This window comes from Pipra filicauda, unplaced genomic scaffold, assembly GCF_003945595.2.
Source record: "Pipra filicauda isolate LSUMZ 115617 unplaced genomic scaffold, ASM394559v2 scaffold154_size2910363_pilon, whole genome shotgun sequence".
In the NCBI taxonomy this organism is placed as follows: Eukaryota; Metazoa; Chordata; class Aves; order Passeriformes; family Pipridae; genus Pipra; species Pipra filicauda.
The window spans coordinates 2,509,747-2,534,396 of NW_024104040.1; the positions used below are offsets into that span (position 1 = coordinate 2,509,747).

At 40.6% G+C, this 24,650-nt stretch overlaps 2 protein-coding genes across 3 annotated transcripts in view; one reads left to right on the forward strand and one right to left on the reverse strand.

Moving 5' to 3' along the window:
* The window catches only part of HEATR1 (HEAT repeat containing 1), a 36,309-nt gene extending 28,433 nt beyond the window's left edge, over positions 1–7,876 (forward strand). Inside the window, exons 34-45 of the mRNA XM_027750516.2 lie at positions 388–511; positions 1,338–1,478; positions 1,685–1,974; positions 2,771–2,921; positions 3,448–3,606; positions 4,295–4,429; positions 4,689–4,793; positions 4,887–5,055; positions 5,781–5,935; positions 6,281–6,439; positions 7,135–7,243; positions 7,641–7,876. Of these exons, the coding sequence (XP_027606317.2) occupies positions 388–511; positions 1,338–1,478; positions 1,685–1,974; positions 2,771–2,921; positions 3,448–3,606; positions 4,295–4,429; positions 4,689–4,793; positions 4,887–5,055; positions 5,781–5,935; positions 6,281–6,439; positions 7,135–7,243; positions 7,641–7,729 (1,786 nt within the window). The 3' untranslated portion in view covers positions 7,730–7,876. The remainder of the gene's footprint in view (positions 1–387; positions 512–1,337; positions 1,479–1,684; positions 1,975–2,770; positions 2,922–3,447; positions 3,607–4,294; positions 4,430–4,688; positions 4,794–4,886; positions 5,056–5,780; positions 5,936–6,280; positions 6,440–7,134; positions 7,244–7,640) is intronic.
* Positions 7,877–8,873: 997 nt separating this feature from the next.
* On the reverse strand, positions 8,874–24,342 carry LGALS8 (galectin 8). 2 transcript variants are annotated; one of them, XM_027750517.2, is made up of 10 exons: positions 24,264–24,342; positions 22,019–22,192; positions 18,126–18,214; positions 17,196–17,406; positions 16,424–16,540; positions 14,625–14,681; positions 14,520–14,546; positions 13,058–13,146; positions 10,555–10,720; positions 8,874–10,148 (listed from the first exon to the last, which is right to left on the reverse strand). In XM_027750517.2, the coding sequence occupies exons 2-10, from the start codon at positions 22,094–22,096 to the stop codon at positions 9,999–10,001; spliced, it is 984 nt and encodes a 327-aa protein (XP_027606318.1). In that variant the 5' UTR covers positions 22,097–22,192; positions 24,264–24,342; the 3' UTR covers positions 8,874–9,998. The 2 variants fall into 2 exon arrangements, with proteins under 2 accessions (XP_027606318.1, XP_027606319.1); XM_027750518.2 differs by lacking the exon at positions 14,625–14,681.
* Positions 24,343–24,650: the final 308 nt, after the last annotated feature.

A 24,650-nucleotide genomic window follows, 5' to 3' on the forward strand; every position in this document is an offset into this window, starting at 1 on the left:
GTTGTAGCCATTGTGCTGTAAAAGCACAAAACTGAGGGGTTTTTTTGCAGAAGCCTAACTTTTGTATTTGTTCTAGGAGAAAAAGGGTGTAGGATTTATTTTAAATGCTATGTTTCTAGAATGCTCATCTTTAAATGGCTGTATCTTCCTAGACTGTTTTTGTTTTAAAACTGAGTTCTTAAGCAGAACTACTGTTGTGTGTAGGTGTTCATTTTGGGGGTACCAGGTAGATGACTTTGAAGATATAGTAGACATGATCTGCTAGTCTCTCCATTAGCTGTTCCATTTCCTTTTATTTTTTTGTCTTGTGAAATTTTATGCTTTCTAGTAATAGAAGTGATCTTCTTTAGTCTCCTTGTTATTAAAATACACTTCTTTTCTATCTAGGCTATTAGAAGAAGTTCTTCACTATATAAACACTGTGGCATCTTCAGTGGAAGGAAATGTGGACAAGCCAACAGCCAAATTTTGGAGGGTTCTGCTTAGCAAGTGCTATGATATGCTGGATAAAGTATGTTTCATTAGCCCTCATGTTAGCAGTGGCACATTTCTGCTTTTGCTTATTAATATGATTATAAACTTTGTAGGATTTCATGTTGGATTAGTACTAAACCTCATTGAATGGTCTGCAATCTGGTGCATCCTGAATTTAACCTCATCTAACAACTTTAATAATTACAGCTAACAGCTTCTTAGAAAAAACAGGGGGAAAAAATCAGGAATGCTTATTTCCTTTCGTTAGTATTCTACTGGCTGTAAGCAGTGATTTCACTATCTATCTGGTGGAGAAGAACGGCTTTTGGCAGCATTTCTCACTGTTAACTCATAAAATTAATAAACTAATGCTAATGGAACTGTTTCAAATTCCATGAAGAAATACGCATCCCTATGCTTTTCTTTCTAGTATTTCTCTGATTAGAAGTATATTTGTAGAATTGGACTGGCTATTTTGTTGCATGCTTTGGAGCATACATGTTTTTACAGCTTGAATTTTTTTTTTACCTGTGAAGCATATTCCAGTCTTCATGACGTACATGCAGAGGGCATTAGCAGAACTATTTTATGGTAAGGAGGGATAGCTCAGCAGTGTAGACAAAAGGAATTGCTGAGGAAATCTCGGAGCTAGTAGATCATAACTGATTAGCAGCCAGTGAGCACAGACTGACTGGAATCTGCTTTGTTGCTTTTCTTGCCTCAGATACAGCCTGTCCTCTCTTCTTTGATCCTGAAACCCATGAAGGAAGTTGAAGAGAGTTTGCCTGTCGTACTTGGAGGCTACCATGTCTCAGTGCATGGAAAAGCTTTTATTATATTGTTTTGTTTGTGTTTTCTTGTAGGTCAATGCCTTATTGCCAACAGAAACCTTCATCCCTGTGATTGGGGGACTAATGATGAATCAGCTGCCATCTGTGAGACGCAAGGCAATGGACCTTCTGAACAATAAGGTGCAGCAGCGCACGAAGTGGCAGAAGAGCCAGGTGGGACAAAGTGATTAAACCCAGTTCCTGTAGCAAAAGTACCCAGAGATTGATTTAGAAATGCTTGGCTCTGTGTAAAGCTGTCAAGTGCCAAGCTTGGTAGGCAGCTCTTGAGTAGTAAGAAGTAAGATACTTGCCAACAGTTACCTTGCAGGTCCTGAGTTTCTAATTGTATGCCTAATGCGTGTGTGCTCTTGTCCTCTCAGATCCTGCAGCTCTTAGAGCTGGTTCCTGAGCTCATTGCTATTGTGAAGTGTAAAAGAAAGGAGGAAGAAGAGGAGCAAGCCATCAACAGGCAGACTGCTTTGTTCAGTCTCAAACTACTCTGCAAAGGTTTTGGCACAGAAAATCCAGCACCATTTGTACCTGTTCTGAAAACTGCCATTGATCTTATTTCTTCAGAGAAGGAGGAGAAAAACGTGATGGGAAGTGCTTTGCTCTGTATAGCTGAGGTCACCTGTACACTGAAAGCCCAAGCAATACCTCAGCTTCCAAGGTACTTTTGGGTTCTTTTTAACAGAACCAATTGCAGCGGGAATTAGTTACACTAAAATGCATGACTGAAGGAATGCTGATGAAGGCCAGGTGGCAGTCTGCTCACATGTGTGTTTTGTGTAGATAAGAATAAAAGTATTCGTAGTGCTTCAAGGTGCTTCCTGGTCATAGAACTGAGAAGCTAGTGGGGAAATTGCAAGACTTTAATAATCTACAGTAGAGTTCCTTATGGAGTCTGTTACTGTAACCAGAGAGGTAATTTTTATGGCTTTAGAAAAGTCAGAACCGTATTCTGTGTTTTTACTGGAGAACAGATTGCATTTAAAAACATGAAAATGAGTACAGTTGGAAACCCTGCACACGACATTATTTTATTCTCCCTATTCAAGAAGAATTCAAGCATCTAACTTGTTCCTTGTAAGACTGTGTTATCTCTTTACAAATATAAGTTTATTATTGTCATTAAATATTTAAACTAAACACAGGACTTTGAGCAACCTGATCTTGTGAAAGGTGTCCCTGTCTATGGCAGGGAAGTTGGACTAGATGATCCTTAAGATTCCTTCTGACCCAAACCATTCTATGATTCTCTGTTTCTAAACCTAATATCCTTCATTAGCTTCAAGAAAAAGAAATATGGCAGAAAAGCCCAGAATATACTGAGTTTTCTGAAATATACATGTAAAAATTTTCTGAAAATTGTCCCTACACGCCTAACAGATGGATTTATTTGATTGAACATACCTCCAAATGGTCAGTTATTTCACTTTTCTCTGTTTATGCTTGGATATTCACAGGCTGATGCCAGCAGTGTTAAAGACTTTAAAAAGTAAGAAGGAGCTTGTCTCCAATGAGATTTACTTGCTGAGTGCTGTCACTGCTCTGCTTAAGGTTGCGGAAACACTACCACATTTCCTTAGTCCTTACCTTCTGGATTGCTTGTTGCAGGTAAGCTATGCAACTCCTACAGATATGTAAAGGGGGGACAGGATCTGCCCAGATCCCAGAAGAAGCTATAGAGATTACTTTTTATCTCTCTGTAACTGTAGTAGGAGTGTGTTTCAATTATGTGAAAGGTCATAACATACTAGTCTTCTACTCATTTTCTTATGCAGATAACTCAGATACAGAATATAAGGGCATCTTCTACTCTTCCCTCTGATAGGTTGTAGTTTGCCTCTTAGAAAAGGGAGATGAATCCTAAAAGATCATTCTGTAATAACCACAATCTTCTCAAATGTGTATCTAACAGCTCTTGTTAGAGTAATTCTGACCCTCTGATGCTGACATACACATTTTTTCAGTGTTTGTCTTCTGAAGACAGCAAAGCTCTGTACACAGACAACTTAATGTAAGGTGCTCCAAGTGGTGCAAACAGCAAAATTCCCATCTGACATTTGCAAAAGACAACTACTGTAAAATAAGTTCTTTAGTTGCTTTAAGTGGGCCTAACTTTTGTTGAAATTCCTGATAGGTTGTCCGCTTGGAAAAGATTGTGGCCGAGTTTGGTCCTTCTTCCCAGATAAGCTTACGTGTAGCATCACTGAAAACTATCCTAGCTACAAGACTTGCTCCCCGAATATTCTTGCCTGCAGTTACCAAGTGTTACAGTGAAGTGGCACATACCCGCAAGGTAAGGATTTTTTTTCATCCTTTTGCACTGTGATAAAGAAGAAAGAAATAAAAAAAGGAAACAAGCAGCGCAAAATTTGGTTCAGCTGTCTTGGCTGTGTCCCCTCCCAGCATCTTGCCCACCATCAGACTGCTCACTGGGGCAGCAGAGTGAGAAACAAAGGAAGTCTTAATACTGTGCAAGCACTGTTCAGCAATAGCTAAAACACTGCTGTGTAATCAGCGTTGTTTTGGTCACAGAGCTAAAACGCAGCACCATTCTTCATAGCACAGCTGCTGTGAAGAAAATTAACTCCATCCCAGCCAAACCTAGCACAGTCTTTATATTGTCTCTCTTTTGTTTTGTACTGCAGTGCTGATTTGGGAAAGGTAGACCTGGGAGAAATCCACCAGTTTAATGTCCTTCGCATGTTAGATGAGATCATCCCACTCATAAAGACCTTGATTTATATTCTGAGAACATGAGTTGACTCAGAATTATTTCCATTATTGGAGAGGGGAGATCAAACTCTTTTCAGGAATCCTACTGACCTAAGCCCCCCCAAATACAGGAAAAGGTTTATCTATTTTATTGACAGTATTTTAAGGAGTAAATACGCTAAGTGCAAAAATCCAGTTCCCTAGTTATGGTTCTCAGTTACTGTCAATATCACAGTTGCCTTTGCATTGCTTTGCTTTTGTTTTGGCAGAACTGCCTGGGTCCCCTTATGAACATTTTGAGGGAGCACATTGTTGGTATGGAGAAGGAGCACCTGATCTCCCATCAGCCTGAACTTACAGCATTTTTCATGAAAGTCCTGGACTTCCGAACAGACCATGCCCAGGTAGCTTGGTTGTGGGGATAAGCAGCAGCAGCAGCTACACCTCTACATGCTAATTGTATCCGTTGTTTAAAAAATATTAGTAGATTCCATTGCAAATGTGCTCTGAAATTCTAGGTATCAAAGATTCTGTTCCAGAATTGTTCTTGCGGTAGAAAACATGTTAGTTAGGTATTCAGTCTGAAACAGACAAAATTAAAACGTGCTTCGAAAGCTGAACTTCTTGCATTTCAAACTTAGAATTGTTTTCTGATTTTTCTAGGATGATTTAGAGGAAGTTGGTAAGACAGAGGCTTACATTATTGATTGTCTAATAAGTATGGTTATGAAACTTTCCGAGGCTTCTTTCAGGCCCCTCTTTTTCAAGGTAAGAAGTCTAAATGTAATTCACCTGCATTAGCATATTTGTATTTTCCAGTGCACACACACAGGAAAGAGCTAATCTGCCTTTCCCTTGCAGCTCTTTGATTGGTCCAAAACAGAATCTACCCGAAAAGACAGGCTGCTGACATTCCACCGAATAGCAGATTGCATTGCAGACAAGCTCAAGGGTCTCTTCACCCTCTTTGCTGGTCATTTAGTGAAGCCATTTGCTGAGACACTGAACCAGGTCAACATTTCTAAAACTGGTAAGTTGTCCATTACTGGCTACAGAGAGACACTGACAGGCTCAGTCTGAATTGCTGAGAAATTAATTATAATCGCTGAAAGTACAGGATTTACTTCACAGCACATACCTCTCATTTCTCTCTTCTGTCTTTCTCTGGTAAATGAGAACATCTTTCTCTGGTGGAACGAAAGGACATTTTTTAGCCATGGGTTCTGGGCTGCCATTACAAAGTTGAGACCACGTGAAAATTTTCAGTGTCAGTCCCAGTGAGTTCCCTGAGTGTGAAATTGTGTGGAAAGAGGGAGACTTGTTTCTGTTTGGGTTTTTAATTTTTCATTCATTGACTTCTCTTATATGCTACCTAGTGTACTCAGACAGCTCTGCTTTCTGGGCAAAAATAAGTCTTACTATTTTGTATGGGAAACTATTTGCCCATTCCAGTTGTAGTGATCTCAAGAAGTTCTTCATATCCACAGGTATGGTCAAGCGCTTTTTCTGTAGCCTGTGGTTATTCTCTTTTATCCCCATCAGTCTGTGAAGGGCAGTGGCAGACCTGCTGGGGCAGTAGCTGAAAGACAGATAACATATTGCATCCACTTTACTGTTCTGAGTGAGGAGTACACAACTGCTATGTAGTACATCTTTAGCTACATTCACAAGCTAGCAATGTTTCTGTATTGTGGGCAAGTTTTGTGTTTTCATTTTGTTGATGTTTTTTTTTTCTTCTCCTTGATTGGTGTGTAGATGAAGCTTTCTTTGACTCTGACAATAACATAGAAAAGAGCTGTCTACTGTTGCAGTTCACCTTGGACTGTCTGCACAAGCTCTTCCTGTTCGACACCCAGAAGTTCCTGAGTAAGGAAAGAGCAGAAACCTTGATGCAGCCTCTGGTTGATCAGGTATTGACAAACTCTTAAAACAATTCATAGGTGGGGGGTTTTTTTCCCTCAACCTGAGAGTTAAAAATATCAGGTGTCCTCTTAACAAAAAGGGGGGAATTAGTTCATTGTCTTTGGGCTACAGACAGTATTAACTGCTTTGCCTAAGGCTCTAAATTACTGATTATTTTTTTACCCTCTTTCTAAATGTCTTCAGTCTGTAAGGTTCATGCATGTTGTTGAGCTCTTGCAGACCAGTGCGCTCACACTGATGCTCTTTGACCTTACTCTTGAGTACCTGAAAGCCAAAGCTAGAAGTGCTTTTGCCTGGGTTTATCTGAGCCTGGACCTGTTTTACTTCCACAGCTAGAAAATGTGCTTGGAGGAGATGAGAAGTTCCAGGAAAGAGTGACAGAACACCTGATACCCTGCATAGCTCAGTTTTCAGTGGCAATGGCAGATGATTCTCTTTGGAAACCACTGAACTACCACATCCTGCTGAAAACGAGGCACAATTCTCCTAAGGTTGGGACTATCAGAATTTGAACTGGTCTTCTTTGTTGTGTTAGAAAATGGGAACAGGGCCCCCAAAACCAGAAGTGAATTAAGTCATTACTAAAATACCAACCTAAATGCAAATACTGGTGTTGTAATATGGTACTCCCAAGTTGTAGAGATGTATACAACATGCTCTTCTGCTCTTATTGCAAGCCATCAATATTCCACATCTTTCATACTGTGTGGTTTGAGTTTTTTAAAGATTTGGTAGCTGCTGGAATAAGCACTAATCTATTTGTGTATAAAGACAGGGGCACTTTAGAGGGAGAACTGGAAAACAGTTATTTATCAGCTTTCAGACCTGTTTATTATATGAGAGTTTTGTCCCCTATTTGATAGGTTATACATATTCAGGGAGAGTTACTTGGTTTTTTTCTTAGTGCTGAGCTAAGCCCTGATGCCAGTGGAAGTGGCATTGTACCAGAAGGTTAAAGACCATTACATCAAATAACTTGCAGCAACATATCTGCTTCTTGCAACCTGTTTTTCATTTGACATTATCTTAACCCAGACGTTAATATTTAAATTAGCTTAAAACTAGTTTCCTTTGGTAATGAAAGTGAAATTACAACCTTGTAATGGAAAGAAGGCACGGGTGGGGGGGAAATAGGGAACTGTAGTGTAATGTTTGTTTCCTTACTTAGATTATTGTTTTGGTTTAGGTTCGATTTGCTTCCCTGCTTGCTTTGATAGAAGTTGCACAAAAACTGAAGGAGAACTACCTTGTCCTGCTACCAGAATCTATTCCATTCTTAGCTGAGCTTATGGAAGGTAATGTTCTAAACTGGCATTAGTGAAGGGTGACCTATTTCAAAGATTCAGACCGGCTGATTGCTATAACTGCTGTAAATCTTTCTAATTGGTATACAGTGGCTTAAACTCAGCAAGATGCAAACTTAAATGGATTATATCCAATACACTCATAAAGTTCAGTTAAATTACAGCAGTTTCTTCAGTGTTGTTGCCTGTGCACATCTCCCCAGTTGTATGTTTTAGATCAGTGTTACAGTAGAAATGATTTGCTTAATTCAGTCACAAAATATTTCTGAAAAATTATTTCATACCTGGTGTTTGAAGATGTTTCTAGCTTTGATGAGTGATGAAGCCTTCCTAGGGTAGCTGTGTAATCATTGTTCTACTTAATTCCTCCTCTATTTTTTTTTTCTAGATGAATGTGAAGAAGTTGAACAGCAATGTCAGAAGACAATTCAACAACTGGAAGTAATTTTGGGAGAACCACTCCAAAGCTACTTCTGAGTTTATGCCCTTTGTTTTCAAATTTTGTCTGAATTGTGTTAGCTTTACACATTCAAGTGTTACAGGCAAACTGTCATAATAATTTTTATCAGAGCCAAGATTTTAACTTTTTAATAAAATATTTTAAGAATGAGGTTTTGTCGTTTCTGGATGGACTGGGGACTTTTCCTCAACTGCTCTTTTATTAAAAGTGGGAAACTGGAGCAGGCTCTAAGCAAATTCTGATAGCTGGGCACAGAGTGAAAACGTGAGACTCGCTGAACTCCACTGTGCTGGGGGCATACATTTACTGTCCCAGTGGAGGAGCTGTCATTTTCCAAGCATGGTACTCACGGGACCCATGCGCTATAACCCTGCAAATCTGCTCTTTCTGTCATTTACAGGGAAGTAAAAACTAGCCCCACTGAAGATACTGAAAAGGAAGTTTCCAAGAAACTGATTCATACAGAAACTAAATCTGTTTTTCAGTCTTTAAAGACTGCTACTGCTTAGTTAAAGTTCAAGAATAAATTGCTTGCTATGATAATGAATTTACCAAAAAACTCACCACCTGTTTTGCACCAGGAGGTACTGGTTCATTACACTGGTAGTAAGAAAGGCACTCATACTCTGTAAAGTATGGTTGAAAATGCAACTGGTTAGAACCTACTCTATAAAGAGATGATCTTACATCCCATTGGGTGCTGGGAACGGGTCTCTCTCCAGGGTGCAGCTCCCATACACGGAAAGGTTACCCCATTCAAGCTCTTACAGGATTTTCTTAAAACAACTGTTAATTGTGTCTGCAGTCAAACAAAAAGGACGGTCACACAAGAACTTCCCGCTGAACTCTTATAGGAAGGCGTGTTATTGCCATTAGGAGCTGCCTACCAGCTCCTCTGTTAAAATCAGCCAGCTAAGTTTATCCTGCAGCCCAGGGGGACATACAGCACACCACTGTCCTGAAGGCCACACCAGCACAGCCAAGGCCCAGCCCTACGCCTGCTCAGGTTAACTGGTCTGTGGATCACTAATTCCACTAAGTGGAAATGGTTTTCCAGTCAGGGTCACTGCCAACTTGGAGATACTGGTAGTACAGTGAGCAAAACAAGACAAGATATAACCAAAAAGGGATCATAGCTATTTAGCCACACTTGGAGAAAAGCAGAGTTCACAGATGTTTTTATTTATGCTTTTATACATTAAATCTGATAATTAACAGTCTTTTAGTGTACATCTTATTCTTGAAATTGCTTCACTTCTGGCAGCTCTTAAGATAAATAGGGACGTCCTTCAGGCATGTATTGACAGTCAATAGCAACTTATTTTTAAAAATAATTTAAAAATTAAGACTGACATTTGTACAGAAAACTGAATAGGAACATTGTTTCACATGGATAGTATTTTAATACAAGACTGAAAAAGGATTCATTCTCTAGTGACTACTTGAGTAGTCACTCAAGTGCCCCCTCAGCTGAAACCCTACCTGGAGTACCTGGGTTCACACGTTTTTCAAAAACGAAACGCACGAACATCATCTTCAGGCTCTAAGCAATCTTAACTCAGTAAGGAGCCACTTCAGATCAAATAAGCTTTCAAAAGTTCATGAAATTAGAACCAGCTAAATCATTTTCCTTTGTTTCACTTTGGAAAACTGAAAGGTAGAAATGTTAGGCCCCTTAGAAGCAGGAAGTGATATAACCATGAGCGTCAGAGAAGGTACTGCTGCAGCAGCAGGCTAAGAATTAAGATCAAACTCCTCCTTGCCTTTTGCTAGAACTAATGGGTCAACTGTTTGCTTAATCTAGCCTCAGTAAAAAGGTTATAATTGCTAATATAAACTAAGAAGTAGGAAAGTATATTTCATAGTTCTATTTTAAATAAATTATGAACATCCCTTTTGAGGTGGATAACTGTATCTTTGGATCCTATTCCAGTCTCATTTCTACATCACAATAGGAATGTATGCTATCGAGAAATGATGAATAGTAGTTTAACTTAAACATAACAAGTGCAATCGTTAGACACAGTAGGTTGCAGCATTTTGATATTGCTAGGTTCAGTAATACAGGAGATTTATCTGAGCAAACACTTAGCTTGCCAGGAAACTGTAAACTGGAGGAGGATTTAATCTTGCAGTTAGCAATTCTTGTACTTGCCTAACTCAGGCAGATGCAGAAGCCTAGACAGATTAAAGGCAGGCTCAGCATGAGTCAGCACCTGTTTGTACTTGACAAGGAGGCACTGTCATTAGAAGAGGCTTAATTCTTTTAGTACTGACTGAAAAGAACTACCAGCTTCTCACATCTAACAAGTGAACATCTCCTGTGACTTCCACTACGTTGATCTTTTCAAGTTGTTTAAAACGATGCTTGTACTCCAGAGTGTGAACACCATTAATAGCAACTTTGAACTGGTAGGCATCACAGAAAATAATCAGCTGAAAAGCAAGAAGAGAAACGGTCAAGTTTTACGCTGAGGTAAGACATGAAAAACAACCTGATGACCTTGCCCAGACTTGGGCAAGACCTGCTTCTGTTACAGAGAATGTTTCATGCATAAGCAACTTTTAAAAATAAAAGTGGAACATCAATAAAATTCACAGAATCACAGAATAACTTAAATTGCAAGGGACCCATAAGGATTACCAAGTCCAACTCAATTCGATTAAAATTCATTCTAAGCACAGGCCAAATTCTTGCTTCTATTTAAAACCAAGTCAAAGCTCTGCTTATCCTAAATCTTCTCAAGACACTGAAATGCAGGAATAGCAGTTTTATTTAAATCTGTATGTTAATCCTTTTGGCAGAATTTCTTGTTTGATGCTTTGTTTCAGTTAATCTTACCTCAAAGTACATCCCTGGACTGAAAGGGAAGTTAGCAACTTCCTTTTCCTCTTCTCCCCAGCTGTCATGAAGGTAGGAGTTTCTTACAAAAATTTTATTTTTCACTCGAGGATTCAGATGTAACGCAATGTCCTTTGAGTCACTTGGTCTCAAGTTTATAGCAAAGCTGGAAGATATTTTTTAAAAGGGTTTATAAACATGTTGCAGTAGTCCCTGCCATTTACCAAGTCCTTAGCCAATACTCAGGACTGTTTGGGAGCCAGTGCCATGATTCACCTGAAGAACCAAGCAGGCAGCTAACATGCATTTGTCTCCCTTGCACAGAAACCTTTGCTGGAGGTAGCAAATGTAGGACGTGATCTGTCTAGATCAGCTTCACACTCACAGCTCTCTGCTCATGTCTCAGCAGGAAGGTATTGAGCCAAGAGGGCCAAGAGCTGACCCCCCTACTGCACTAGGAAGCAGCATTCTCACAGGAACACACCGTGCTGCCTGCTCCCCCTTCTCTTTCTCTTTCACTCAGACAGTGGAGAGGGGGAGGCTTTGTTTTACCTAAAGACGCTATTCTTTCTGCCAACAAACTGGTTAGACTCTGAGGAAAAGTTCTGAGGGTTCTCTCCATACACTCAAGACTAGTGGGACACCATGCATACAAAACATTATTCTGTAGGCAGCACAGCTCTGCCCAGGCTAAATGAACACGTCACAGACATGTCCACAAAACAGGGTTCCTAAAGCAGAGCTCTGGAGAACCGTGATCAGAGGGAAGAGTCATCCAAATTCAAACAAATGCTTCAATCTGTGACAAAGACCTTACTGCATTTGAAGAACAAATATTACCCTCTCCCCCCAAATTTGCTCCAGCTGTCGGATTATTACCCTCTTTTGAGAATTGCTCAGTCCAGATAGGAAATACTGCAGTACTTCCAAGCTGTGAAGTTCTCTTTTTCACCACGAAAAAGGAACATCAAGAACTGTGTGAAATGAGTGGAAGTCATGAAATAACTAATAAACTCCATGTAAATAGACATATTTAAAAGCTCAAACCCAAAGAGCAGACAACCTGCAATGCTTTAACAGCCAAAAGCCTCTTCATGCTTATAAGCAGCACATTCAGCACTTGAAATGTGCTAATAAACTTTTCAAGCCAAAAGAAGGAATACAAATGCTACTCTCCAATTACTATTTATCCTGTTCAATCTGAAGTCCATCCAAACTTTGTTGATGAGATTTCTAGACTTAGGTTCCAGTATGAATGTGAACTTTGAATGCTGTTCAACTGCAGGGAAGAAACATGCCCTGAGAAAGCAGGAGTGCAATGCACACACACAGTGTGAAAAGTACGCTTTCATCATTTGCCCTTATTGCTTCATTTTTAGGCATGTTTCTGCAGAGCCAAACCACTCTTTAAATAAAAAGCATGCTGAAGCACAGACATTTCCTCAGCTACATTTTGACTGTGCTGTGTTCCCCTCCTCGCCCACCTTTTTTTCATGTTGAGAAAATGTCTTCTTTGCAACCTGTTGTTCCCAATTTGCTATCAAACTTATAGCTCATACTTCTCTAACAGCTTTCATAAAATCACAGAATACCCTGGACTGGAAGGGATCTTAAAGATCATCTAGTTTCAATGACCCTGCTGTGGGGAGGGACACCTTCCACTAGACCAGGTTGCTCCAAGCCCCATTCAACATGGCCTTGAACACTGCCAGGGATGGAACATTCACAACTTCCCTGGGCAACCTGTTCCAGTGCCTCGCCACCCTCACAGAAACAAATTTCTTCCCAATATCTAATATAAACCTACTCCCTTTCAGTTGGAAGCCCTTTTCCCTTGTCCTGTCACTATATGCCCTTGTAAATAGTCTGTCTCCATCTTTCTTGTAGGCTCCCTTCAGGTACCAGAAAGGTGCAATTAGGTCTCCCTCAAGCATTCTTTTTTTCCAGGCTGAACAATCCCAATTCTCTTAGCCTTTTCTCACAGGAGAGGAGTTCCATTCCTCCAATCACTCAGTTCATCACTCAGTTCTTGTCAGTTAGTACCTTCATGCATATACCGAGGAGGTTGTCAGAGAGGTATTCAGAGAAATGTTGTAACATGCAGCATTTGAGCACACTAGCAACTCATCTCACTCATTTTCCACCTATTTCTGCCAATTTCCCTACTCTTGAATCTCTTTAGAATAGAAACTGTCACTGTACAGTACATTTGCTCACACGCCTTGCACAATGGAAAGCCCTAAACAGATACACAAACATGTGAATGATGCAGATTTAGTAGGTAAGTCATTCAGGTTTTACCTTCACTTTTCACAATGGAGCTGCTCTTTAAGTCCTCTTTAAAGCAGTATCCTGCAAGTTCCTGAGAAAACTGCACTGTAGTTTCAGATGATTCCAGATGCAAAGTTGCAAGTCAATAAGGATATACAGAGGCAATGGAAAAGCTTACTCATTCTCAAGAGTACTTTAGTTAAATAGCAGAAAAACAATCCATAACACATACCTCTTTGGGTTTTTATGCACTTCTCCTTTAATGGCAATTGTGCATCCTGGATGAAGTGCAGTGTCAAGTTTCCCAACGTAAGGAACACCCTGGAAGAATACCACCAGTAAAAGTTTTGACTGTGACTTAATTTTTCCAATATACAAGCTGAGCTTTACTACGGCAGGAAGAAATTTGGCCTACAATTGCGAATCTGCACCTACAGCTAAAGTTATTCCCATCAACATGTTCTGGAATGCTAATACTATAGTGGAAAACTTAACACTGAAATAAGCATACCTCAGTGTTGGCTTTTTTCTTTAGATAACCACCTTGGCTTCAAAATTAGCATTATTTACAACTACTTCTGCCACCACTAATGGTAGAAGGAGAGGAAAATGGCAAAAACAAAACAAGAAAAATGTAAGAATGAAACTCCCTGCGATAATTTAATTTCAAAACACGTAATTATATAGATACAGACATCCTGACCTTTCCTCTCTGAAAACATCAGGTTTGCTTTGAAGGGTAGGACTCATGCTAGGTGTGGTGTTCTCCCACAGTTGCCTAAGTACCAGAAGTAGGGTCAATGAGTATTCTGTCCTCCTGCATCAGTTCATAACGATAGACAGGGGAAATATTTTATTCATCTTATTTTTTCATTGTGTTAGAAGTTATTTTTATCAGGGAAAAGGAGCAAATGGAGAAGTATTTCCTCTTTATGTTTTTTGCTGGAGTCCACCACTTGCAAATTACAATACTGCATGTTATCTGGTTTTGAAATAAGACTGAAGAAGGCAGGCTGTTAAGTGGCAAAGCGTCTAAAATCATGGCACTCGCTGCAACTTCACCTTCACAAATTCTATTTGTATATATTCCTGGCTTTCAACCCCTTTTCAATTTGAGCATGGTCCTTACTGCACACTGGATACAGTCCACCTGTACAGCTTCTTGCAAAAAGATGAGGACCCACTCTGCGTACGCTCCATGTTAGCTGGGAGCAGGTTCCAATCCTAAGGTGCAATGCCTGCATCCAGCTACCTGAAGTGTACACAGGGATGGCATGGATCTGTCAGTAAGAGGAAGATGTACCAGACAGGTTTCCAGGACACACACGTTAACATGGTGTGACTGCGGAATACTTTTGCTTTGCAGGTATTCCCTAAGGTAGAGAAAACAAAGTATGCTTATTTGGAAAAAAAAAAGTTTTGAATGTGATTTGGTCCTTTAAAACTTCAGGTACCTAACTTTTTATTTCTCTGTTTATGGTTGTGGAAACTGTGTTTATCTTTTGGGCTTTCTAAACGATTTGACAAATAGCCTCACTTTTACTAGTAGCAGAGGATTACTCTCTACAAAACTGATCACTGATGATCATCTTGCAGTAGACTCTCAATTCTCTTGTTCTGTGCATGTTTTTTCCCGAATAACTGAGATATTTTTTTACTCTTCACATTTGCCAAAATCTACACAAGACACTTACCAATTGTGAACCACTTGGCATTACCCCCTACAAGAGAAAAAAAACACATTATCTAGCTTATCAGACAACAGGGAGATGCATTCAACCTTCTACAACCATACGTACATTTTCTGTGTTTATCTTTGTTACTCCTAGAGACGATGGCTGAGAGCCTTGTAAAGACTGCAGAAAGAGAGATATTTAGGTGTCATTGCTAACATCACAGAACTTTTAACATAAAGTTGGTTTAGAAGCATATAAGGATCTGTGCTGCTTTGAAGGGTGAACTGTTAACATGGAAATCTAGGGCTCTGGTAATGAAAAAGATAGCCAAACCTCTACAAACCACAGAAAAGTCCTGAAGTGCAATAGTTGAAACCAAATTGAGATTTCTGAAGACCACCTATTACATTTTGAATCTTTATTTAACAGTAAGAGCACTATTAAGCCCTCGGCATCAGAGGGTACCCACAGTTTTCCTCACTGGGGTAGAAACACCAGCATGGCAGGTCCATTCAGGGGGGTCCTTGGGATTCTAAGCAATCCCCTGCATCCCTGTCCCTTCCCATGGGAAAGACAGATGAGCAACATGGCCACGCAGAGACACAGCTCCTGCCCAGTCCTAGCAGATTGTCTTCAGCTTGTTCATTTCAACACAAGCCTCCACCTTCCTCCTCAGGAAAGAGTCTTAGAAGCAAAGACTAAAATGAAACAATCACCCTTTCTCCATTCTTTTCTTCTGCAAAGGTTACAGCAACCACAGACTAAACCAAGTGTACACTTTTGTGCTTAGGACACCAACCTACGGCACCCGCTTGACCCCAAGCTTTTCTCAGAGTCAGTCCTCCAAGACCAGGATTCACACAGCTCTGAAGGAACACATTTCTGGCAACATGCCCAAGGCCAAGTGATGGGGCCCATGAAAGTCTGTTTATAGGCTTTGCAAATTATCAGTGGGTAAGACCTATGTTTGAAGCATAGACCTCATTATGTTCAGGTCCCTCACCTTTTACCAACACAATTATTAGTCTGATTAGATTATTAGTCTGAGTTAGACCCGATATTTGGCAGCAAGAGACCCAAGCTTTGCCCACAATGTAGTGAGGATGGAGCAGAAAAGACACAGAATATTATACACAGGAGTAGGTAGGCTGCCTTAGTGAGTGACAGAAAAGGGAAAAGGCATTCACCTTCTGTATCTCCCTGGAATTTATCACCTTCAGTTTCTGCTCTAAAAGACTCATCCTCCCAGAACAGAAGGATCTCTCCTTCTGCACAGGGGAAAACATTGTCCAGCTCCTCCCTGTTGGTGTACTTTCTCTAGCAGAGCTGGCAGTTGAGAGGAAGAACAGCACTGTCTTCACTTCAAATTCACTGCAGTTTGGTCCAAGTATAAATCAAGCTACAAAGTCTTTTAGAAAGGATATCTCTTCTCATCCCCCACAAATCAGTGTACACTCCTACTTATGGTTTCATTCGACAATTTGGTTGTTTTAGCAGGAAAACCAGGGTTATGTGCACAAGGAGTTCCAGCTGTGGCTGACCCTGGTGTTCAAAGCCAAGCAACAAGTGACAGTCATGGCTAAACTTGTCACTCAGAAGCACTGAATACTCAAGAGTTCCTCCTGGAGCCTCTGCAACACTTGCAAAGTCTAATCCACTCCTAGATTCAGTATCCAATCAATTCTTATACCATCTGTCCTACTAGCTTTGTCACCCTTCTGCCCCTAACTGCAAGACTAAAATGGCAGGACAGAAATCCTCACAAGACTCACATGTCGAAATCTGGGGAAACTAAAATTTTGTTAATGACATTAGATTGTGTAGCTGCTTTTTCTTCACTTCCTTTTTACCATAAATCCTACTATGCAGTTTAGCAAGAGAAAGAAAAGGAATCAAACAAATCAGGTATCTATATAACTTACATTAGAAACAAAATCTATAGTTTTGATCTGCACTTTGCCATATATTCCAAGAGTATCTATTTTTTCAAGGCTAATTCTGTGGTTGTAGAGCAGCAAGTGTTTCTTGTTTACAGTCACCTAAAGAGACAGGAAACAAAATCAGAAAAACTGTATTAAACATACATTACACCAGCCATGTATCAAATTGTATGCATGTATCTCTGTTTTACACTGGTTTGGTACAGAAGCGGGGAGTGTCCTAGAAAACATCAGATCGACTAGTTCAGCTCATCCACGATTCAGTCTGTCTTTCCATCACTATGAAGAAGATTTATTTGTCTACACTAAAATTTGCATTTCACACCTTTGTTTCTAGCACCTAATCATTTACCAGTGTGGTATTACCAATCTAATAGAATCTACTATTGCAGTCTAACAGAGCAAGATAAATACAGCTTACATGTTCCCTCCAAGAGGACTGTCCCTACACTAGTCACAGAACAGGTTTATCCCAAGGTTAGCCTTTGGCACATAAGAAGGGAAGGATGGAGTAGTCATTAGCCATGGCAGGAAGTTACTTGCCTACTCATCCAACTTAGATGGAAGCAATACAAAATTAGAAGTCTGTTTTAATTAGCACCTCTTTAAAGAAAAACTCTAAACTTTTCTGTATTTAGACTATACCTAGGTAATACAGACACCAAGAGTTCCGAAACTTATTTTAATTATACAAAATACCTCTCTTTTATTGGGCTGACAACCGGCCGCAGATGAAGAATCGGCCCAGACTCACCTGAAATTTATCCTTTAAAATCATGACGACAATCTCAAATGACTTCCCTTTCTCAAAGGGCATCTCATAAGTGATCTCCTCCCGGCCCCATTTTTCCCTCTCCAGTGTGTTGCAAACAATGCAGCCAGACCTTTTGAAGCGGGGGTTGAAATGAAACGCCACATCAGCCCGAGGCTTTATGCTGCTGCCACACTGTAAATCCACCTGGAATCTAATCATAAAAATAAGACAAACCACATTCAGCTCAATCTGTCAAGAAATCATCCAACAGTTAGGTACATTTGAGTTTTACTGTGGAGCCTCAGAACAGGCAGACAAAATGAACGTTGCTGGATAAGGAAAAAGACCCAAACTTATATTTGTCCAACTCCTACATATTTGTGAAAGGTTCTCCCAAGATTTATTGCAAGGAATTGAAGTACTTAAGTATCTATCTAATGCTTATCATTCATATCATGTAAACCCCTCACTTATAGTGTTCACCACCTTCCCTCCCATCATCTTCAGCACAATATATCAAATGAACTTTGGGTAAAGTCAGGGAACATAACACTCATACTGGGCCCATGCACTACATCATACCTCCTTATCCCAGTTTAAGGTAATCCCTACATACAACACATTCAGTTATCAATTTGGTTAGTCTCAGATAATCCCTTTATAGAAGCAGACATCTGCTATGACTGGGAAAAAAACCTGCCAAAGCAGGCAAGGCAAAAAGAGAGAAGAGAGGATCAGCAAAAAATCAGTACTCCACTTCTCATCCCAAAGCTTTCATTATCCACTGAAGTTCGCATTTAATCCAATGCTATCACAAGGATTTAGATCGAGCCTTTGTGTGCCATCATAAGTAAGACCCCTGGAAACATTTTTTCCATTCCATTCTTGTTCACATGGTGACACTGCAAAATGTGACACCACAGCCACTACCTGTCTGCATCATCAGGAACAGTCCCATGTATCACGATCAGCTCTCCAGGAGCAAGGCCACCAAGTATTGTCCCAACATATGGAATGACCTAGAAGAGGGAAGGAAAAAAAATACGAAAAAGAGAAAATATTCCAATAACATTTTGTGATGGAGGCAAAAGAATCCACAAGACTTTAAAAATTAATATTCTAATACTTAATTATGTGGTGCTCTAGCACGTTAAAAGAAACATAACTAGCTTTTAATTTAAAAGAAACCACAACAGGAAGGAAAAACCTGGCATATTTTCTCCTATGAAATGCAAGCTTCCCAGATAAAATTAAAACTAAAATTTCCATCCTCCATTCCTAGCTCTTAAATGAAGAGTGGTAATATTTTATTGCCTCACTTTTCGTAGTGGATAAAGAGGATTCATTTAAAATTAGGTCATTCCCAAGGGCTGACTATGATCAGCTCTTTGCTGGTACGAGGAGGCAACTTCCACAACACTGCTGACCCCAGACACTAGAACAGGTGCCTTTTTGCTTGTTCTTGCTCCATTTCAGAAAACAGTGAATGGAAAAGAAGACAGTATGTCACAGAGTGTCTTCTTAGTAAAAACTGTACAAACAAACACAACAAATACCTCACCCTAATAAGCTAAGAACTGCAAAGTGCACTGAAATAGCCCTGCTCAGGAGTCTTGGACTGTATAGTATCAACAGTACACTGTTAAGCCATATGAAGGGACACGTCAGTTAAGATGAAAGCCCCAGTCATCCCAGCACAGCTCACTGGCAAGGTTCAGATATGCTGACAGAAGCCCCACTGTGATCATCAGCTGGTGCACCCAGCATTTCAGGAAGGGAAGGGATGCTCCTTGATATTAAACTGTGGAAGTTCCTGGCAGACTGATCTGAAAGTAAAGCTGTAACTCTGCATTCACCACATGTACTTTAGATTGAAGAAGGAAGTAAATGGTAGCAAATGTTGCATTTGCTTCAGTTAAACAGACAAAAAATTTTGCCAAGGTTGCTTTTGGGGTTTTTTTTCCCACAAAATCCACGATCTATGGAATAGTGTGTAAGATTTTAGGATATCTTTGGAATGAAACATAATTGCAAATGAGTTCCACTAATTTAACAACAAAAATAATGAATGCGCTGGAAATACTACTCTTGAATGGAATATTGGATCATAAAAGGACAAGCTGAGATTTTATATATATATATATATATAAAATCATGTGGAAGAGGAAGATATGAAAAGGATACGTGTTTGCTGACACATATTCTTGTTACTCTGTGAGGAAGAAAGGGGGAATGACAGTAAAAAATTGTCTAAATCCACTGTTGATTATTTCTGCCAGTAGATACACATCCTTTTCTGCCCATTCTCCACTTCCCTCCTCATTCCCACACATTGCATAACACCTAGTTTGGAGTCATCTTCTACATCAGGGAAAAAAACAAACCAAAACAAAACAAAACTTGCTTCTCAAGCGTAAACTCACAAATGATCAGGTTAAGTCTCATCATTTTTATAGGCTTAAGCAGGTGCAGTAGAGAAGGACCAAAATGTGAAATTAAGTGTTAAATTGAAAGAATAAATAGGCTGAAATCCCTTTGCTTACTGGCATTGGCTTGGTTCCTTAATACACAAGCTGCACACAAGAAGCTCATTTTTATTCAAAAAATAAGAACAATAATAATAAGAAAAAAACTTATCTTGACTGTTTTAGCTTTAGCACACTGCTTCTGAGGGGTAGTAGCTCAGAGTAATGCAGCAGAGTAGTAAGTTACTGGTTCAGTCTACAAAGACAAACCAGAGAAGCACACAGACAAAGGCCAGGGATACTGGGACTTAACTGCTCTAGCGAAGCAAAGTCATTTACTCCTGAAAGAGGAATTGTGGCAAAAACACATCTTTATTTAAAAGGATGCATTTAATTAGGAGAAAATAAGATGGCCCATCAACTATTCAGCAGCTCAGACATGGAATCTGCAAGACTATAATATAGCATTTTCTGGGTGCAACAGTGCAATTTTAATGAGACTTTGTCATCACAGAATGTGCCTGTAATTTCCTTATGTCCCAAGACACTCCTCTACTAATTTTTTCTCGTTTATTAAGAATAATGCTTACGACATGACATGACCCACCATTATCCCATCTCTCAGACCTCCAAAAATTACCTCGAAAGCCAACTGCTCATGTCAACTGAGTTTGAGAGGTCTTGAAGATGAGTTTCTTTCTAAAATGTGCCAGTTTTCATAAAACAGAGGAAAGGACTGTGATAACACAGCTTTCATCCAGGTTGCTGGGTACTGGACAGTTGCCCTATCAGATTGGACATGTAAACAATTCTTACCAGATGGGTGGGGTAAAGGGGATAAAGAGGAAAGTAGAATTTTCTAGATGCCTGAGAATAGTACAGTGATGAAGAAATACATCTCAGACTCAAACCTGCAATAAAGCTCTTAAGTTTTGCTGCTAATGGAACGATTCACTGAAATAAAGGCATTTTCATGGCCTGCCCTACTACAGAAGGGCTGAGATTGGAAGACACCTCTGGTGTCTCCAGCCCAGTGCCTTCATCAAAGCAAGGTCAGATAGAGCAGGTTGTTCATGGCCTTGTCTGGAGGCTGTCCTGAGGTCATCAGCTCTGCCTCCATATTTCAATCCCAAATACTCATTCTTTTTCTCACCTTAGGCTCTTGACTCCTAAGCTCTAGTTTACTCCTTTGATTCTCACCCATCATACTCATCAGTCCCCTTGCAATCACCAAATTTTTTGAAGTCTTACTCTCTCTCTTAGATTGCTCATCTGTCCTAAACACCTCCTAATCCTCCTCTTCACGCCTCCTCTCCCCCCAAAACCTCCATTTACCAACTTTCATGCTCCCTTTCCCTTTGCAGTTCAGTCCTTCCATCTTCTAGGTAATCCTAGAGCTTTTGTTTCTCTTCCAGCTGGGTTCTTGTGAGGGAGGTTGAACCCATTCCCCCATCATCCCTAACTCTATCCATTTCCTAAATACAGTGAGCATGTAGAGGAAATGAGCAATCATTGAGGGCACAAGAGTGTGACAGTGCAAAGCTGTAATAGATAAGGAAGTTCTGTGCAGATCTATGTTACTGTACACTCCACGTAGATACTCTATAGACTTTAATATTTTAAACTGTTCTAGCACAGAATGTTAAAAATACTATTTCCAGCAGATTCAAAGAAACTACCTTTTTTAAGACACAACAAAAAAACACAACTTCAGCTCAGCCCTTAGGATGAGCCAGTGTCAGGCTGCTGTCACAGATCATAAGATTGTTAGAGTTTTTCAGAGACAGTCTCCAGACTCTAAGCTAGGCAAACAACATTCAGTCAAATCTACTCTCTGCAACTGCTGAATCGTGTTAGCTCAAATCTTCCCTACAAAACAGGAATTTTGTAAATTAAGATGCGAACTATGAAAAATTATTCCAAGTTTAATTGTTCAGACTGAAGTTACAGGCACCACAAAATAAACATTTCATTACACAAAATAAACATTTCATGACAGATGCCAGGCACTACCTATATTTACAGAGAATTAGGAGTGAAAACATTGCTTATCATATTTTCACTCTCCAGCACACTCTGCAAAAACTGTCAGACACCTACATAAGCTATGCATGAAAAAGGTCTACCTTCCAAGGCTGAATGTCTGTCCTGTTTTGGAAGTCCGGTGCATTAAGTGTCCATTTGTTTACAGCACAATTTGTAAACACCACCAGCTAGTGTCACCTGTGACATTCTCCCTAAAACACCCGAGCGGTGCAGAGTTCTCAGTAACACTCCTCACTACACAAAACAGCACAACACAAAACAGCAAAGTCTCATTTCCCAAGGGAGACACTGTTGACATGACAGAGGAGTTACCGGGTTACTGATTGTCTTCTCTGGTGTATCCAAGGTCAGGTTTCTCATTGTCTTCTGTGCTACATCCAAGGAAGTCATCTTCCCTCCTCCAGTTTAAGTTTGTCAGTTTTGTGTGACCACTGCTGGAGTGTATTTCAAGGACTTACTGGTCAGGCAGCATCAAAGGAGAGATCCCTTAGAAAATAACCCAAAACTTTTAATTAGAAAGAAACAAAGTGACAAAACACGAAGTGAAATCCTCCAAGGTATAACTTTAAATAGCACAAGAAACGATGCAAACATCTATCCAGCAAATTTGCTGGAGTTTTGAAATACAAAAATAAGAGGCTTGCTTAAAGAAAGAAGGTGCCACTCTAATGAGGGACAGTGTACACCAGTACACACTGTCATCGGCAGCTTCCTAAGATTCAGTATATGGGAGACAGAATCACATGTAAAAATCATCCTCATCTACTGACAGTGTTCCTCAACAGGGCCCCAGTAGCTCTCCATTTGCAGCTGACCTCTGCCTGCAGACGGGGAAAAGTTACACAGGACAAAAGCAGTTTTTCCAAGACAAACAAACATATATGTTTCTTTTACTCTTTCTGTACTAACCCCTGATTTCCCAGAGCAGACAAGTCTTAAGGGGTGACCTTGTCTTTTCCATCTTTATCTTACATAGTTATGAGATTCTAGGCAAAGACACAGCAGGGAAGCAAAGGGTGTTTTATATTTCTTCTTCCAACACACACAATCCCTGAACTCCACAATTAATTACAGGAGTTTGTAAAACTTGAATTAAATGCACAACATTAATAAGAAATAAAACAACAGCTTGTGAGTATATTCAGCTACACTGCAACTTCTTTAGCAAATCTTCTAACAAAGTGACCAAAATTCAGGGTCCAACTGAGACTCTTCAGTAATTATTACTTGCATATTCTGGAGAAACAACTTAAGGTAGCATGCAAACTATGTGGTGATGACAGGCAGACAGGGAAAAAGTCAAAGGTGAGGGCTCTAGCATCCTTACTGTTTGAAAAGCAACATTAGAAAGAAAAATTAAAAAAAAACACAACCAAACAAAAAACCCCAAGGTCTGTGACCTGTTCCACAGGACACAGGGGTTAATCTCTGCAATGGTTAAACAACAGAGTGTCTCCATTTTGCAGTATCTGACTTACCTTGTTAGAGATTTGGGCCAGAAGGGTTTTAATTCACCTGCTTAAGACCAGCATATAGAATACAATTCAGAGAACATAAGGTGCCAATACTGCATAACATTCTGCCTTTTGATCTTCCCATGGGATACTACCATCAATTCACTTTTGCCTGTGCAGGCAAATTTCATTGTTTTCATTTTTAAAATGAGAAAATCAAGACCAAAGCAAACAATAATTTTGCCTTTACCGTTGTAAAGTCCAATAGCAGACCACACAAAAATGAAACCTACAACCCAACAAGCTGTTATCTGAACTTCCCTGGGTGTGCAACAGCAATCTAGATTCTGCTGGGAGAGGATCCTGGCACATAACTAGCTTATCAGTCGTAACAGACCTGGCAGCACTATGACAAAGTGATGAGGGGCTTTTTTGTTTGTTTATTAGTATTTTATTGACAAGGTCACAGTAATCAGGGAAAGCTGCAATTAAGGCTCTGTTTGTCAAAACCAGGAGACGGGCATGCACTTGTAAGGCTCTCCTGTACCCTTCCTGTCAGAGGAACCACTGTCAGTACATGTAACACCATATCTGCAACGCTGCAAGTTGAGGTTCCCTGAACGGACTTTCAAAACTGGAAAAGATACATATGCTTTCCTTTTCTCACACACTGCAAAACCTCTTCAACAGAAAAACAGGAAACCATAGAGGCCAATAACCAGTTATTATGCTGTCCCCCTGTGACACGCAGAAAATGTCCTTCATGAAGGTAACTCCAGTCAGACCTTATAATCAAAACTGGATTTTACACCAGTGCCAACAAGGCTTCTGCAAAGAGAATAACCGAGATACTTTATGGATACTTGCAGGCAATCGAAGTACAAAACACCGTCGGTGTCCCCGCCCCCAGCTACAAACCCAACACTCCAGCACACTGGAAGGACACAGGACCAGTTTCACCAGGCAACCTCGGCCACTTCAACCTCTCGGCGACCCGAGGCAGCCCCGGCCCCCCCGAGAGCCCGCCGAGAGCAGCCCCTCTCCCCGACCCACACACGAGCGGGAAGGGGGGACGTTACTACTCCCTCCGTTTCCTCTCTTACCTGCACGACGCCCCTCCGCGACTACCAGTGCCGGCACACCCGCGGGGTGACACCGCCCCGCGCCGCCATCACCGCCCCCCGCTCCGCCCCCGCGCCGCCGCTTCCGGCCGCCGCCACGTCAGCGCGGGGCCGCCCCTCGGGAACTTGCCCGCCTCCTGTGGAAGGGGCTCGTCTGCCGCCCGGTCCCGGCGGAGGGCAGACGGACTTTTCCTGGAAGTGCAGTGCCTGCCTGGCACTGAGGGTCTGTTGGAAGTGACTGGGAGGGTCCGAGAGCCACATGCCCTCCGGGGCTGGATTTACACCTTGTGAAGTTAATTCAGCTCCTTCCCCTGCAAACCCTTTGCTTCCTCTATGTATTGTGTTTCCTGGCAAGACACATCTCACACA